The following is a 16,839-nucleotide window of genomic DNA, read 5'->3' as shown; positions in this document are numbered from 1 at the left end:
CTCGCTTCTTAGCTTTAGATGGAGTGTTTAAGCCCACTCCTCCCCTGAACCCGGATCAACTTCACAGAAGCCCGCAGGTGGGAGGTGACAAGCAATGACAAGTATGTCACATCTAAGTCAGCAGGGCCCACGAACTCGGCCCCGGGCAGAGCCCTGCCCAGGGGCTGAGGCGGTTTTCCGGCTCCGCCGTCCGAGCGCCTGCGCCGTGTCCTCACCCGGGGCAGCTGGTCCCACTGGTCTTTGTTCTTCATCTCTTCTTGCACTTCATGGATCCGCTTCAGAGACTCCAGACTTTCATCGAGCAAAAACGTCGTGTCATTTATCAGCATGTTTATGTAGCGCACAAACTGCTTCCCCGAACTGGAAAGGCATTAAATTGCACACGGTCAGACCTCTTGCCGAAGCAAAGTGCCGCAGCAGATCCCAAAGAAAATGGGCCTCTGCCCTAAATGCCAACCATCTGGCCCTGTAAGACTGCCTCCCGGGCCAGCACTCAAGCACTGTGGAGGTCAAGGACTACAGAGTCTCTCCCTGGATCTTGCTATTCCTTTTAATTAACTGTGATGAGCTCATTTCAGTGGTGCGCCGGAGGCACCTTGCACGGTTGATGAGAGCCAATTACTAGTATTTCAGAATTTTGTGAGCAGACTCCCTTGGCAGCTTAAATTTAGCCACGGTGGAAGTATTTACACCCGAGAAAACCAGCAAAGGCTGAATTTTCTCCACCTCTTCAGAGAGCAGGTTTACTAACACATCCCTGGCTCATTCTCTCAATGATCTGAAGTCGAGAAGACACTCTTCCAGACTAGAAAATATGCTTAAACTCACCAAGATACAAAGAAAGTAAAAATAATTACCCACATATAAGGGACAAGAGAATTACTCATACAGTTATTCTTCATTATAAAGAAAGACACGATGGGGCGCCTGGGTGGCTCAGTCGGTTAAGCATCCGACTTCGGCTCAGGTCATGATCTCACGGTCTGTGAGTTCGAGCCCCGCGTCGGGCTCTGTGCTGACAGCTCAGAGTCTGGAGCCTGTTTCGGATTCTGTGTCTCCCTCTCTCTCTGCCCCTCCCCTGTTCATGCTCTGTCTCTCTCTGTCTCAAAAATAAATAAACGTTAGGGGCGCCTGGGTGGCACAGTCGGTTAAGCGTCCGACTTCAGCCAGGTCACGATCTCGCGGTCCGTGAGTTCGAGCCCCGCGTCGGGCTCTGGGCTGATGGCTCAGAGCCTGGAGCCTGTTTCCGATTCCGTGTCTCCCTCTCTCTCTGCCCCTCCCCTGTTCATGCTCTGTCTCTCTCTGTCCCAAAAATAAATAAACGTTGAAAAAAAAAATTTTTTTTAAATAAATAAACGTTAAAAAAATTTTTTTTAAAGAAAGACACGTTGAAGAAAAGTTGGCAGCTGTAACATTGATAAAGGAGGCTATTAATTCACTTTCTAGACCTTGAAGCTTCCAATCTGTAAAACTGTCCTGCATATCCCGTTATAACGGAGGGCTCGCTCGTGCGTGGAGATTTGAGTGCACCGTTAGGCTTCATAACTGCAAGATTAGTAGAGAAAAAGAGTAGCCACACACCCTTCGGGATCTATCACTGCGTAATCAGGAGGCAGGAAGCCTGGATTTCAGGAACAAGGCAAGTTCAGGAAGACCACTCCCATCTCAGCACCACGCAAATCAAGCCGTGGGCCTGTCTGGTCTAAACTTGTGCCGGGGTTTGCTGGAACACAATTCTGACCAGAAGAGCAGCTCACGAAAAGAACTGGCTTAAAGAGTTCACTCTGCAGAAAGTTACCTAGCAAACGGCTAACAAATATTGTCGACTAGTGACTTAGTTAACAAGCGACAACTGGATTTAATCAAAGCTCTAATACGGTTTGCAAAAGATCCAAGTAGATGGGATAAAATTTCTTAAGAATAATTTGAAAGTTCAACATTTTCATCCATTTTCTTTCTCAAGCACCTTTCTGTTTAAAGTAATTTAGACGAGGGGCGCCTGGGTGGCTCAGTCAGTTGAGTGTCTGACTTTGGCTCAGGTCACAACCTCACAGTTTGTGAGTTTGAACTCTGTGCTGACAGCTCTGAGCCTGGAGCCTGCTTCAGATTCTGTGTTTCCCTCTCTCTCTCTCTGCCCTTCCCCTGCTCACACTCTGTCTCTCCCTCTAAAAAATAAACATTAAGAAAAAAATTTTTTAAGTAATTTAAACAAAATTACTAAAGTCCGGGTTAAAGTAGTCACTAAAATTCCAGGTAGGTAATGAAAGGTCCTTAGTCAAGGTTTAGGGCCTTGTTACAAAGAATGACGTTGGAAATAATGACCCCAACCTGACCGCTTCCAAATCTAAAGTCTTCCTAACATTTCTCATCTAAAGTGTGACATCAGATTCCAGAACATTCGAAGATCTGGTTCCAGTCATTCTGACAACTTCGCTTCACACCGTAATCACAGAAACAGCAAAAGACACTTAACACATCATCTCCAAATATTTATAAATTCTTTCTTTAATGTATACATACCATCCCCGAAGTACGTCAACAAATCTAAAGTTCAGCAAAGTCTGGCCAGCACAGACATTTCAATAACCCTGCTCTCATGTACCAGAACCACCTAGAAAACTTAAAGGAGGCTGAGATCAAGCAAACAGTCAATAAGAACCAGCTATGAAAGCTCTTAAGCAGCCACCCTACCTGTGGTTTGCAAGAGAGCAAGCTGTGACTTGCTCCGTGAGTATCAGGGGCCAGATACTCACTTGAATTCCTCCATGAAGGTGCCATGGTGAGCTATGTTTTGCCAAAGGCTCTTGAAAATGGTGCTAATGTGATAGCGAATGGTAAACTTGTCGTAGAACTCGCTGGTGGCTCCGGTATGCTCCACATCTAAAGAAGAAAGACAAAGGCATTGAAGGACGGATACAGTCTTACCTTTCAGAAAGCAGTTACTGTGGCCACGATGTGAATACGAGTCTGTATGCGCAGCTGTATCTCATACGTAAGGGCAAGACAGAGCTTGTACGAGGTGGTTCTAAAGACACAAGCTTCGCAGAGAAGCTCTGGCAGTGGCATGATACCAAAACGAATCGAGCTCGAAAATGCCACCAGCATAGCATCAACTCGCCAAGGACGAGAAAAGAAATGGGTCAAGTTTTCTTAGGGGCCACATACCTATTAAATCTGACTACAGGCCTACCTCATTTTATCGTGCTTTTTTTTGTTTTTTTGTTTTTGTTTTTGTTTTTTTTTTTACAAATTGAAGGTTTGTAGCAACCCTGTGTCATGCCAAGTCTATCGGCACCATTTTTCCGACAGCATTTGGTCACTTCCTGTCTCACGTTTGGTAATTCCCGCAATATCTCAAACTTTTTCATTATTATTATATTGGTTACGGTGACCTGTGATAGGTATTACGACTCACTGAAAGCTCAGATGATACCATTGTTAGCAATAAAATAGTTTTATTTTTTAAAATAAGATTTTTATTTTTTTTAACATTTTTTTTTTAATTTTTTTTTTCAACGTTTATTTATTTTGGGGACAGAGAGAGACAGAGCATGAACGGGGGAGGGGCAGAGAGAGAGGGAGACACAGAATCGGAAACAGGCTCCAGGCTCCGAGCCACCCGCCCAGAGCCCGACGCGGGGCTCGAACTCACGGACCGCGAGATCGTGACCCGGCTGAAGTCGGACGCTCAACCGACTGCGCCACCCAGGCGCCCCTTTTTTAACATTTTTTAAAATTACTTTCGAGAGACAGAGAGCGTGAGCAGGGGAGGGGCAGAGAGAGAGGGAGAGACAGAATCAGAAGCAGGCTCCAGGCCCCGAGCTGTCAGCACAGAGCCCGATGTGGGGCCTGAACCCACAAACCGTGAGATCATGACTTGAGCCGAAGTCCAGATGCTTAACCGACCGAGCCACCCAGGCGTCCCATCAATAAAATATTTTTAAATTAAGATATATACATTGGCTTTTTAGACACAGTGAAAATGTACACTTAACAGACTATAGTATAAATAACTTTCACATGCACTGGGAAACCAAAAAATTAATCTGCCTCTCTTTATTCTGAGATTTGCTTTATTGCAGTGGCCTGGATCCAAACCTGCAATATGTTTGTAATATGTTTGTATTATTTTAAATACTTTTGATAATTAACATTTTCAAACACATTACCAAAGTAGAGAAAAGCATAGTAAAACCCTATGTATTCACTGCTCATTTACCAACATCCATATATTGTTAAAATGGAACAAAGATCAAGCTTAGTTTTCCAAAGACAAATAGCTTAAGCATGAGAAGTTCCTGAATTTATGACAAGTTTTAAAAAAAGGGAAAGCTGTCAGGTAAACACAATAAGGCTCACGGAAAAGTTAAAAACGGGAATTAAAATAAGATGCCATTTTTCTTAACCTATCAACTTGGCAGATATTATAAAAAAGACCCTGTGAGCATGTAGGAGAAAGTTACCCTCTGACTGCTGGTGGGAATGAACAGCAATATGATCCCTTGAAGGCAATGTGACAACATTGTATCACAAACTTGTGACAACAATGTATCACAAGCTATCGATAAGCCCATCTCTCTGACCCACCAACTCTATTCCAGAAAACATACGCTGGCATGTTCAAACATCTCCCAGGATACTCTTTAAAGTACTATTTGTATTAGGGAAAAGATATAAATGCAAATGCCCAACAGAGAACATGAAAAAGTATTTGTGATATTATAGGCGAAAACCACAGGCTACCGGGGCACATGGGTGGCTCAGCTGGTTGAGCGTCCAACTTCAGCTCAGGTCATGATCTCACAGTCTGTGGGTTCGAGCCTCAAGTCAGGCTCTGTGCTGATAGCTCAGAGTCTGGAGGTTGCTTCCAATTCTGAATCTCCCTCTCTCTCTCTCTGCCCCTCCCCCGCTCATGCTCTATCTCTGGCTCTCAAAAATGAATAAACATTAAAAAAAATACAAAAGAAAGAAAGAAAGAAAGAAAACCACAGGCTACCAAATGGGGCCAGTCATATTTAAAGCCTGTGCCGTGTGCACACACACACACGCATGCACGCACGCACACAATTTACATATATGTAAGTTGGCTGAAAAAATATAGAGCAAAATGTTAACGGAGATTCTGAATACAGAGATTATCAATAACTTTTATCTTCTTTTTGGCATTTTATATATTTTGCAAAGAACATATTTTTGTGACAAGAATTTAAAAATGAAAGGCAAAAGGTAACACCTACCATACAAAGACCTAAAAGCACTTACACATCTTCATGAGGTCAAACTTTCTTTACAATGAACTAAGTGTCATTTTATTCACTGTATGAAAGTGTGAAATAAAGTGTGGAGAGCTGATTTAAACAGCGTCTATTTGGGAAAGACACTGGGGGCTGATACAGAGTGTCTCGTATCCTTGAAGTCGCCCATCATACCCGCACCACATCCTGAGCGCTGCAGGAGCCCGGTAATGACTGTTAACTTATGATCAATATACACCTCTCCCAACATTTTATAAATTTCACTCCTAATGCTCCCGCAAAACTGCAGCAGCCCAAGTTCTATTTCCCAAGTCCAAGTTCTAAGAGGTCTGTAATGAACCAGACACTGGCTGGCCTCACTCCCCCACTACTCACCATGCTCCCCCCTGCAGGTCTTCTTGTTCAGTTCATTAAACTGCCCAGGCCTCAGGGCCTTTACACGTGCTGGCTTGGTTGTCTGCCACACTGTGGCTGAGACCTTCGTGTGATTCACTCTTTTGTCTCATTAGACCTTCCCTGACTACGCTTCTTAAAGTAGCATCATGCCCTCCTCCCACAGCCACTGTCTGAAAGGATCTTATTTATTGGTTCAACGTCCGTCTCCCAACTAGAACGCCTGACTCACAAAAGCGGCGATTGTGTGACATATTCACCACTAGGCCTTACCATCAAAACCAGGGCTGACACACTATAGGAGCTTCATAAACATTTGTAGAATTAGTGAGTGAATCTACTAGGGCTAATGCTGGCTTTGCCGATGCAGCTCGGCCTGGGGAAGAGGACAGTCTTGAAATATGTCTTAGTTATCAGTGTTCTTCCAGGTTCTGAGTAGCCAGGTGGGGAACGCTGCTCCTTAAGGAACTGGCTGCTGATACAAAGAAAATACTCTGATTTTGAAGCTTAATTTTCTTTTTGAAATAAAAACTTGATCTTCAGCATCTCCTAAGCTAGGATAGTCTCTTGGGGCAGAAAAGAGGAGCTCGTTTCATATAGCGATCTCTAATTCACGCCTAAGAGTCAGGACCCAAGTCAGCAGGTCTTATTATGGGCTTCAGACACGAGTGGAGGGCTGCCTCCGATGCCCCACCGCGGGGTTCTCTCGGCACCGGTCCCACGTGACCACAGCAGTCATGGCACGGCAGTCAGGAGCACCTGTGCCAAGGTCCCAACTGCAGAGGTTACTGCCACTCACTAGCTGCTGACCTTCAGCAAGCTGCTTGACCTATCTAAGCTTCAGGTTCCTCATTTGTAACATGGAGATATTTATAGGACCCATCTTGAGGACGGCTGTGCAGATTAAGTGAAAGGATTAGAAAGTATTCAATAAACGGCGGCTATTATTAGTGCGGGTATCATCTATCTAGGACTGCAGGTGTGGTCCAGGGCCAGACGGTACACTGCCTGGTGGCAAAGGGAAGGGGAGAACACCACTCATCCAGCCGTCCCTGCGATCCTACCAGTGGGGCTCCACCAGGACCAGCACTGGTCTCCCAGGAAGAAGCCCGGCCCTTAGCACAAGCTTATACTCCGCCCCCATGCTTTATGCCAAAGTCCCAGTGACAGGCTCAGGGCACAGTATAAAACACATTTCACTAGGGGCGCCTGGATGGCTCAGTCTGTTAAGCGTCTGGCGTCGGCTCAGGTCATGATCTTGCAGTTCATGAGTTTGAGCCCCGCATCAGGCTCTGCGCTGACAGCTTAGAGCCTGGAGCCTGCTTCGGATTCTGTGTCTCCCTCTCTTTCTTCCCCTCCGCCACTCCTCTCTCTCCCTCTCTCTCTCTCTCTCTCTCTCTCTCTCTCTCTCAAGAATAAACATTAAAAAAAATTTTTTTTAAATACACTTAACTAAACAACTTTTGTTTTTAATACTAACAATACATGTTTACTGCAGAATAATTAAGTTCAGATTTTTTTTTTAAGTTTATTTATTTTGAAAGAGAGTCAGTGAGCAGGGGAGGGGCAGAGAGAGAGAATCCCAAACAGGCTCCACACTGCTAGCGTGGAGCCTGATGTGGGGCTCGAACCCACAAACCAGGAGATCATGACCTGTGCCAAAGTCAGATGCTCAACAAACTGAGGCACCCAGGTGCCCCAAGTTCAGACAATTTTTAAAAAAGAAAAAGAAAGAAAACCATTCACAGGTCTATCACTCAAAAGTAACTGACTCCCTGTTAATACTTTGGTATCTGTTCTTCCACACTGTTTTCCATCACATACATGGGCACCAACACATGGTCATTGTGTACCTACTGTTTCATTACTAAACACTGTCTTTAATCGCTTCACCATTTACTGTAAATAACATCATCTTTCCTAGCTCAGAGAGACCCACTATCGGATACCTAATTTACTTTATCCACAGCTGGCAGACATTTAGGCAGTTTTACGAATTTTCACTATACTGCACCGTAAACGATGCTGCAGTAATGATCACTATAAACACATATGTACATTTACAATTCTCCCCGTAGAACAGATGACTAGAAATTAAGTTCACATTCAAAAGGATGAGCTGTTTACGTAGCTGCTGTCCCTCAGCCCCCAATCCACCCTTTATGGCTTTGTGATGCTGGGGCTGGGACTCTGCAGGCTTCCCCTGGCCAGCTGGCCCTCTGTTGGGTTCGCCAACAGGGGGCGCTGCAGAAGAACCGGAAACCTGAAGGAGAGAAGGGGCTTGGACCTGGGGGTAGGCTGGCTGCTCCCGTCAGCAAAGGTTCTCCTGCCCAGCAGCCGCTTCCGGTTTCCAGCTCTGTTCAGGGCTCGAGGCACTAGCCAGCCTGCACACCCTCAGAGAGGCCAGATGGCCACTGTCGTTGCTGAGAGGCCTGGCCAAGCCCTCGTCCGCGCCGCTAGATTTTACTACCTGCAGCCTCTTGCCTCAGTGCCCCCAGCTCTGCCACTTCTGCACCTACACTCTGCCTTTCACCCCAAAGTCCCTTATTTGCCTTTCTGTCTTCCGTTTGCCCAGGTCCTTGTACAGCTGATCCTTGAACAACATGGGTTTGAACTGCACGGGTCCACTTACGTGGTCTTTTCAATAAAAATACACACAGGACTGTAAATGTATTTTCCTTACAATTTTTCTGTAACATTCTTTTTCTCTAGCTTACTTTATTGTAACAATACAGCATTTAATACATATACAGAAGTGTCAATTGACTGTTCTTGATAAGGCTTCTGGTCAACAGTAGGCTTTAATAATGAACTTTGGGGGAGTTAAATCTAGATTTTTGACCGTGTGGGGCGTGCTCCTAACTCCCACATTGTTCCAGGGCCTTCTGTACGTACTCAATTCTGTGAAAATAACTGGCATGTTTCTGTCTTCCTTACTGGACCCTGACTGATATGTGGGATCTATAAATTTTTAGGGCTTCTGGTGTGGACTGCCAAATTGCCCTCCGGAAAGGTTTTACCAATTTACATTCTCATAGAGTTTCATAGCTGCCCACTAGCTATGGGGGAAATGAAAGAGGTATTTGCAGGTTAATGTGTTTCTCAGCAACTATGTTATTAGCTACAACTAGATAGTCTCTTTCTTAAAAAATAAATTAAAAAACAAATAGGTGAAAAGAGGTCCCTTATGCTATTTTAAGAAATGCAGAACTATCTTCAGGGCGCCTGGGTGGCTCAGTTGGTTAAACATCTGACTCTTGACTTTGGCTCGGGTCACGATCTTACAGTTCGTGGGTTCAAACCCCTCACTGTGCTCCACACTGATGGCATGGAGCCTGCTTGGGATTCTCTCCCTCTCCCTCTCTCTCTGCCCCTCCCAACTTGCACTTGACCTCTCTCTCAAAATAAACTTAAAAAAAAAAAAAAAAAGAAATGCACAATTATCTTCAACGAAGTCTGATATGTGCAAGGCACTGAATAAGGTCCTGTCCTGTACATGTGTAACTCATCATTTGCACTTGAATGGCCCTCTTTCCCAGGGAGGGAGGCCCTGCCCCACCAGGGCTAAAGAATGAAAGAGGAGGACTGGGGAGCCAGGAAGAGGCTTTTGACCCAGGAGTGCTCTCTGCTGTTGTCAAAGTGAGGATGTTAACAAAACTTCAAGATGCTCATCTACTTACTTTAGGTGTAAGATGATAACAGGTAGGCTGGGAAGGAAAGAAACTGTTTTTTCTTTTTTTTTTTAAAGTAATCTCTATACCCAAAGTGGGGCTTGAACTTGACCTATAGATCAAGAGTTTACCGATTCTTCTATCATAGATCATGCTCTACCGACGGAGCCATCCAGGCGCCCCAGAGAGACTCTTATTAGATATTACAAAGCAATAGTGACAAAGGCGAAAGGAGGTAGAGAGACTGCTGGAACCCTCAGAAGTGAAAGGACAGGTGACAGCACCAGCCCCCAACGAGCAGGAGCAGATCTTGGTTGTCAGGGAGGGGATGGCTGTTACTGAACACAGAGGAATCCTCAAACTTTGGTCGCTGCACCAAACAGCAAGCAGCTGTACTCTTGGATGACCCGTGTTTCTTCCAAGAGCATGGCAAGTACGTTCTACGGTATGCTCAGGACACTTACTGAGTGCCCAGAATGGGCTAGCTTCAACAGAAGTTGAGACAGACAGAACACACTTCCTTTCCTACAAAATGTACAAACTGGAAGGAAAATGTGGCATTGGGACAATCTTACGCCTTTGCTAACAGACAGGTGAATTGGTCCCAAGGTAATCAGCTTTATGCAAGCTTATCTACAGTTCAAAAGCCCAATTAAACATAAAAATTCAGAATCCAACCAATCCAGAAGTGGAGGACGGTGTCTGATGTGTCCTCGGGTCTTGTCCACCCGCATAAAACCCAGTACCCAGAATGGCGGCGCCTGGTTATTACCAGGCACTCAGCAAATATGTGTAGACAAGAGCGAATGAGAGAATGCTCCCCAGTATCCCGATTCCATTGATTTGAGTGGGGTTCAAGAAGAAACATTTGTAATAAGCTCCCTGTCTGACCCATGCTCTGAAAGCTCAAAGCTAAAATGAGCCAGAGGATTCCAGACAAAACAACTGATCCGTGCGGTTGACACCAGTCCGAGCTCAGTGTTAACCACGTGGCTTACCGTGGATCCTGCTGCACCATCAGGGACTTGTGCGTAGAACGGTCAATGTGGGATCTCCACTATTCGGGGAAAATTAAGCAACAGCACATGCTCTGTCAGCGGTGGGCTAGTAGGTCACACCTGTACGTGGCCATCGGGATATTAGCTACCAGCTTCAGAGTAACTCCGTCCACTAGCTTTAGACGACCTTGCCCACCTGAATACTTGAAACTTACCTGTATAAAACTTCATCAGTGAAGGGACCAACAATTTGGTGGAGAGAGGATGGTTTTCAATCATTTCAAAAAACTTCTGGGTTCGTGGCTGAACAGCAGGGTTGGTCATAAACATGACTTCTACTAGTTTGGCCACCAGATATGGATTTCGGATATAGTTCTGGTTACACAACATCACAACGAGGAACATCACAATGTCCTGAGTACAGGGCTCATAAAGCACCTGAGGAGAGTATCTGAAGAAGGCAAAAAGAGCAAGAAATAAAGCTTCGAAAAACTCCACCTGACTGGATGCTGGGATCATTAAGTAGGGAAGGGGCCAACAGGTCAAGGAGCCAAGATACTGAATTACCTTGAACTTGCGGAGTTTCAAGTGACTGTTTACTTTATAACTAGATAGGTTTCAAATCTATTGGGTCTACCGGCTGAAGCATGTCATATTAACTTATTACGTTTAAGGAAATAAGCCAAAGCCGTGATTAAATTATGAGGTAGACTTTACAAAAGATCTTTGCTACCAAAAAGACTCAAAAAAATTTTTTTTAAAGACTGTATTTTTAAGTAATCGCTATACCCAGTGAGGGACTTGAACTCATAACACTGAGATCAGGGGTTGCATGATCCACTGACTCAGCCAGCCAAGTGCCCCAACAAATTTTTTTGATAGCTGTTTTTTTTTTTTTTTTTTTTTTTTAAAAACCTCAAATGTCAATTATAAACTCAAACCACTTCTTTGTAAGCTTTCTCCAATTTTATAATTGAGAAAAATTTTGGTACAAAAATACAGATACGGGTATTTCTGGCTTTTGAATGTTCACTTAGATATTTATAAACTGCTCCTTCTGTTTCTCAGAAACACATACTCAATTATTAGAAATTCAACTCAATTTTCACAGAGTACATTCTTAGCAGCATTGTTAATCCTGCTTCTGTCTTGAAGATATTATTGGAACTGGCTTCGTGCCACGGTCAGATTTATTTTTCCAGTCTCCAGGAAGCATTCGGTTACAGCCATCACACAGAATTTCAGGCATAAAATGGAGGTTGGCAATACAGTTCATAATACAATGTACACATTATGCATGAAAACACATTAGAGCGATGGAGTATGTCAAAGGCACTTACTGTACAATAAAAAATAAAAATTCAGCAACATCTTCTACATAAAACTCAGGCAATGCTGCAAAAACCTTGGGGACATCTGAATTTAAAGGCAGTGTTATGCTGTCAAAGAGAATAAAAGCACAAGTTATGAAACAAAAACCTGGGACCGGAAACTATAAGGAACATCACGCGACCATTATTGGTAAGTATTTTAGGGGGGGGGGGGGGACCTCCTTCTATATGATATAGCTATGGGAAAAGGATACAAGCTAAGAGACCAGAACCAGAAATGAGCAGGGAGGAATGAAGACAGTGGGTATACTAGGGCAGGCACAAGAAATGTCTCCTTCTGTTGATTTTCTGTTAAGGTTAATGTAAGCAAATACGAAAGAAATAAAAGGGTCATATTTGGTCATTTTATGCAACTCAAGCTGTGTTGAGACAAAAGAGATACAGATATACTTTAAATAATATTTTCCACTCCTACAGAGGCCCTTGGGTCAACCTCACCCACATCGGTGACCCGGAGATTTCGTAGTAACAATAAAATAATAATGACTGGCTGAGTATCTTCTTGGACCCAGTGCTTAAAGGGCCTACCTAATAGCTGGTTATCTCCGGTTTTTAGTTTCTAACTTAGGGATTTCCTTTTCTGTCAATCTACAGCCAGTTGGTAAAAAAGTACTAGGTCAAAATTTAAGTAATAGGTGCGGACATTCCCTTCTTACTGTAATTACGAGGAATCCAAACTATTACTAATCTTGTAGTCTGTATTAAGTACAATCTAGAAATTAAAGAACGGATTAAGTAAGGGCTTGGGTTTTAGCTATCGACTAAAGAACAATGAAGACGACACGGCCCAGACGAGGGAAGAGGAGGTGACGGGGAGGGGGCACACTCACTCGGGATAGGCGGGGTCCAGGATACGGAGCAGCAGCTGGATGAGAAGGCCGTAAAAATTCAGACATCTTCTCAGAAAGCTCTCGTCAAGTAAACCAGCGTCAGCACAGGCCTTGCACCGTACCAGTTTCTGTGGAAGGAGGCATGCCCCCGCCCACACATTAGTTGGGAGCGAGTTGCCCGCAGCGTTGACCGGCCAGGGAACGGGCCAAGAGATGGGAAGTCGAAGTTCTAAGGCTTCGTGAGCTCCATCTCTAACTAGCTAGATAGTAAGCTGGTCATGTGTCAGGAGCTTTCTTTGTTCTGAGAAAAACAAAAGGTACGCCATGCAAACCACTGCGCCCGAAGCTGGGGCTCAAGAAGGTAGTTATTACTGTCATGTTTAAATAGCTTGACTGGGGGACAAGGTTGCCGGGGGAGGCGCTTTGGCGTCAGAGACGGTTCGTGGAAAGAAGCCGGTCAAATCTGCACCTGAATTCCAGGTCACCACTAATGAGCTGTCCCTGGGCAAAATGCTCGTCCACGGAGGGTCCCACACCTGCCTGGGAGGACGACTGCGAGAAGGAAATGCACGCATGCACGCGCACTGGCACATCGGTTTAAACAGTTTCCGGACTCCTAACAACATGTCTGTGGCATGAGCGCAGGAGTCTAGAGACGCCAGTTAAGGGCCCCTGGTCTATCCTGCATCTCGACTACGTCTATTGGCAAATGAAACAAATCTATCTTAACTTGCACCAGAAATCGAAGTTACCATGTCCACACATCCTCCTACTAATCAACAGAAAGCAGAACCAGCTGATACTCAGTTTTACAATGTGAACAAGAGCGTGAGAAAAATGCGTAAGTCCGCTGTCTACGCTCCCTCGTACAGCCTCCGCCCGGCCTCCACCAGCAGAAATCTTCCTGTCTACAGTCAGGGTCTGTGCCGTGGATCGTCTTCGGTGGCAAATGGAGAATGAGGGACAAGGGAAGGGGGCCTTCCCACTACCACAAACCCGCTTGGTGAAACATCGTGAAGGCGCGTGGCCGGGCGCACTGGCGCCTGTGTGTTTTGGGTCGCGGGGCTGGGAGGCAGCAGAGGGGAGGACCCTGCAGACGGGTGAGGGAGGCCGGGGACGTGACACTGAGGGTGATAAAACCAGGAAGGATTCGAGTTGTCGCTGGCATGAGCGTGTGCAGATTCTGTGCTGAGATTTCAATATCGTATTAGACACGGGCGAGGTACCAGCAAGTGGGAAAGTGTAGCGTTCTCTCTTCAGGGAACAGAATCATGAAGGGAAAGGGGACGCTGAAGGGCTCACTCAAGGCACACTTGCGGGCAGGAGGATTATCGTTACGAGGCTGATCTACAATTGCTCCAATTAACTGTACAAACCTTAAGCTGAGTCTTGCAGCGCTTCAGCATTTCGCGGTGTCTAGTGGCCAGCGGGGAGTCTTTCCATTGGCTTTCGTTATTTTTCAAATCTTCCACGGTTCTAAAACCAAAGACTAACAGTCAAATGCAAGAAGACACAGGGCCCATCTCATCTGTTCATTTTGACCATTTTGTTGACTCTCAGATTCACATTTCCCCCCTTACTTTAGCATCTTTAAAAATCAGAGTGTCGGGGCGCCTGGGTGGCTCAGTCGGTTAAGCGGCCGACTTCGGCTCAGGTCACGATCTCGCGGTCCATGAGTTCGAGCCCCGCGTCAGGCCCTGGGCTGATGGCTCGGAGCCTGGAGCCTGTTTCGGAATCTGTGTCTCCCTCTCTCTGACCCTCCCCGTTCATGCTCTGTCTCTCTCTGTCTCAAAAATAAATAAACGTTTAAAAAAAAAATTTTTTTTTTAAAAATCAGAATGTCTCTTATCATGAACTGGCAGAAATTTTCTTTCTTACTGGTTCCTCAAATAACGAGGTCTTAAAATTGATGGTACTTTGGAGTGAATGAAATACAGTAAGAAACACATTGTCCCCTTATTTTCCAGAGAGGGAAAAAAGAAGTCCTTCGTGGAAATTCAAGGTTACTTCGCCTGGCCAATTTACCAAAACGAAAGGCGAGTTCAGTCATGGCAGTTCCTTTTCTTCTTTTGCAATCGTTCCCTCTGCTGCGAATGCTCCTAAAATAATCTCTGTGGCTTGTTCCTTCACTTCCTTTAGGTGCCTGCCCAAAGATCGCCTGCCAGTCACACTACAGGCTTCACGTTTTAAAGACTGGCCCACGTAATGCGATTTCAACCCCCCTCCATCAAGACGTAGAAAACTAGAGGGTTATAAGTTTTTTTGAAACTACACTTTCCTAGACTGCCTCGCTGCCAGCAACTCTGCCCATGACCTAGCTTCCATCAAGAGGTGAGCCCTCATCGAAGGCAGAAGCGGATACTGGGGAGTGGCAGCCACGCGGGTTTTCTGGACGCACAGTGGTGGTGGAGTTTTGCCTGAGCAGGGACAGAAGCCCTACTATCAGGGTGAACCCTGAAGCAGCTTCCTGCCAGGTTAGGATCAAGAGACAACTCCTGGTACATACATACCTGGCTCTCAAAAAAATGGCGATGATTTGATAGCACACTGAAAGTGTCATGTGGCACCTGTCTATGCTGCAGATGGCAGGACGAGAGGACACTGAAAGATGCTTAGAAGCACTATGGGAGGGCAGACAGGCCTGACAGCCTGCCTCTAGGGAGCCACACTGGACAGGCACACGGAACAATGAGGAAAAGTGCAAGGCAGCCTTGTCCAGCTGCTAACTGGGTGGTCATGACAATGTGCGGTTGACATATTTGTTCCTTTTTAGGCAAACTGCTATAGCTTTCAATGCACTTGGAATTACTACTTCCCTTCCACATTCTTGGGACATCGTTATTCTATCTACCACAATAGTGACACAATCTGGGAGTGTGTGTGCAATGGATCCTGGAGATGCTTGATCAGCAAGAGTGAAGCATGTTAACATCTTTCTATGTAGAACTAAGTTCATCAACACGTTACACTTACCAGAGATCCTGGATTCAAGATTGTCCTGAGTAGCTGGGATGGGTTTTAAATGTGTGCCCAGCTAATTGACTCAAAGTTGGAATTGACAGCGACCTACGCTGAATGAAGTTGAGCCATCTGACATCCCCTGTCATAATTGGGAGGAAGGAATCTAACGCTTAAGAAGCTGAGAATACTGGGGGCCCTGGGTGGCTCAGTCAGTTAAGTGTCCAACCTGGGCTCAGGTCATGATCTCGCAGTTGGTGAGTTCGAGCCCCGCGTCAGGCTCTGTGCTGACAGCTCAGAGCCTGGAGCCTGCTTTGGATTCTGTGTCTCCCTCTCTCTCTGCACCTCCCCCCCTGCCCCATTCTGTGTATCTCTTCCTCTCTCAAAAATAAATAAAAAACATTAACAAAAAAAAGCTGAGAATATTGGGGCGCCTGGATGGCTCAGTCAGTTGAGTGTCCAACTCTTGGTTTCAGCTCAGGTCATCATCTCACGGTTTGTGAGTTCAAGCCAGGCATCAGGCTCCGTGCTGATGGCTCAGAGCCTGCTTAGGATCCTCTCTCTCTCTCTGCCCCTCCCTTGCTCTCTCTCTCTCTGCCCCTCCCCTGCTCTCTCTCAAAATAAATAAATACCCTTAAAAAAAAAAAAAGCTGAGACCATTAATATAGATTAATATAAATATACCATGTGTGACCAGCTCAGACAACCCCTCTTCCCAATACATGCCCTCTCGCCCTGCCATCCCCTAGAGGACATCTCTCCTATCACAGCACTGGAAAGTACACAGGTGAGGGGAACACTGACATCTCTGACCATCCACTGGGAGTTGGAGTGAAAGCGGTAGCTGGTACCATTGAAATGGATCATCCAAAGTCAGTGGAAGAGATGGGATCCCAGGATTCCAAGATGAAGAAGCAAATTCACAATCACAGTTTGAAATGCATATATGCCTCTCAGTAACTGACAGTATAAGCTGATAAAATCAGCAAATATGAGAAAAATGTGAATGATAGATGAACAAACCTGACCTATTGAGACAAATGTGAAGCTGTGCAATATGCAACACGGAAAACACATTCTTTCCACATCTATATGGAACGTTTACTTGTGAATGTGAGGCCAGAAAGCAAATTCCACAAAAAGTTCAAAGGACACAAATCAGAACATGTCCTTTTGACCATAATGAAATTTGGCTGGAGATAAAGAGACAAACCCACCGAGAATCCAGAATTTGAACAATACATATTTTCAATAACCCACGGTCAAAAACGAAACAGTAACAATTAGAAAATATTTTGAACTGAACAGGAAAATGTGCCATGCCAAACATGAGGGATGCAGCC

The 16,839-nt window shown here is 45.2% G+C and overlaps 1 protein-coding gene across 9 annotated transcripts in view; it reads right to left on the bottom strand.

Moving 5' to 3' along the window:
• The window catches only part of UBE4B (ubiquitination factor E4B), a 125,549-nt gene that overhangs the window by 15,171 nt on the left and 93,539 nt on the right, over positions 1-16,839 (bottom strand). For all 9 annotated transcript variants that reach the window (XM_040460757.1, XM_040460750.1, XM_040460749.1 and 6 more), the window contains 6 exons: positions 13,915-14,014; positions 12,539-12,666; positions 11,658-11,756; positions 10,533-10,768; positions 2,754-2,880; positions 216-360 (listed from right to left, as the gene is read on the bottom strand). In XM_040460757.1, the coding sequence (XP_040316691.1) occupies positions 216-360; positions 2,754-2,880; positions 10,533-10,768; positions 11,658-11,756; positions 12,539-12,666; positions 13,915-14,014 (835 nt within the window). The remainder of the gene's footprint in view (positions 1-215; positions 361-2,753; positions 2,881-10,532; positions 10,769-11,657; positions 11,757-12,538; positions 12,667-13,914; positions 14,015-16,839) is intronic.

Source organism: Herpailurus yagouaroundi, unplaced genomic scaffold, assembly GCF_014898765.1.
Source record: "Herpailurus yagouaroundi ecotype Mexico unplaced genomic scaffold, PumYag 77, whole genome shotgun sequence".
Taxonomy (NCBI): domain Eukaryota; kingdom Metazoa; phylum Chordata; class Mammalia; order Carnivora; family Felidae; genus Herpailurus; species Herpailurus yagouaroundi.
Note: the sequence above shows the minus strand (reverse complement) of the source record. Positions and strands in the feature narration are given on the sequence as shown.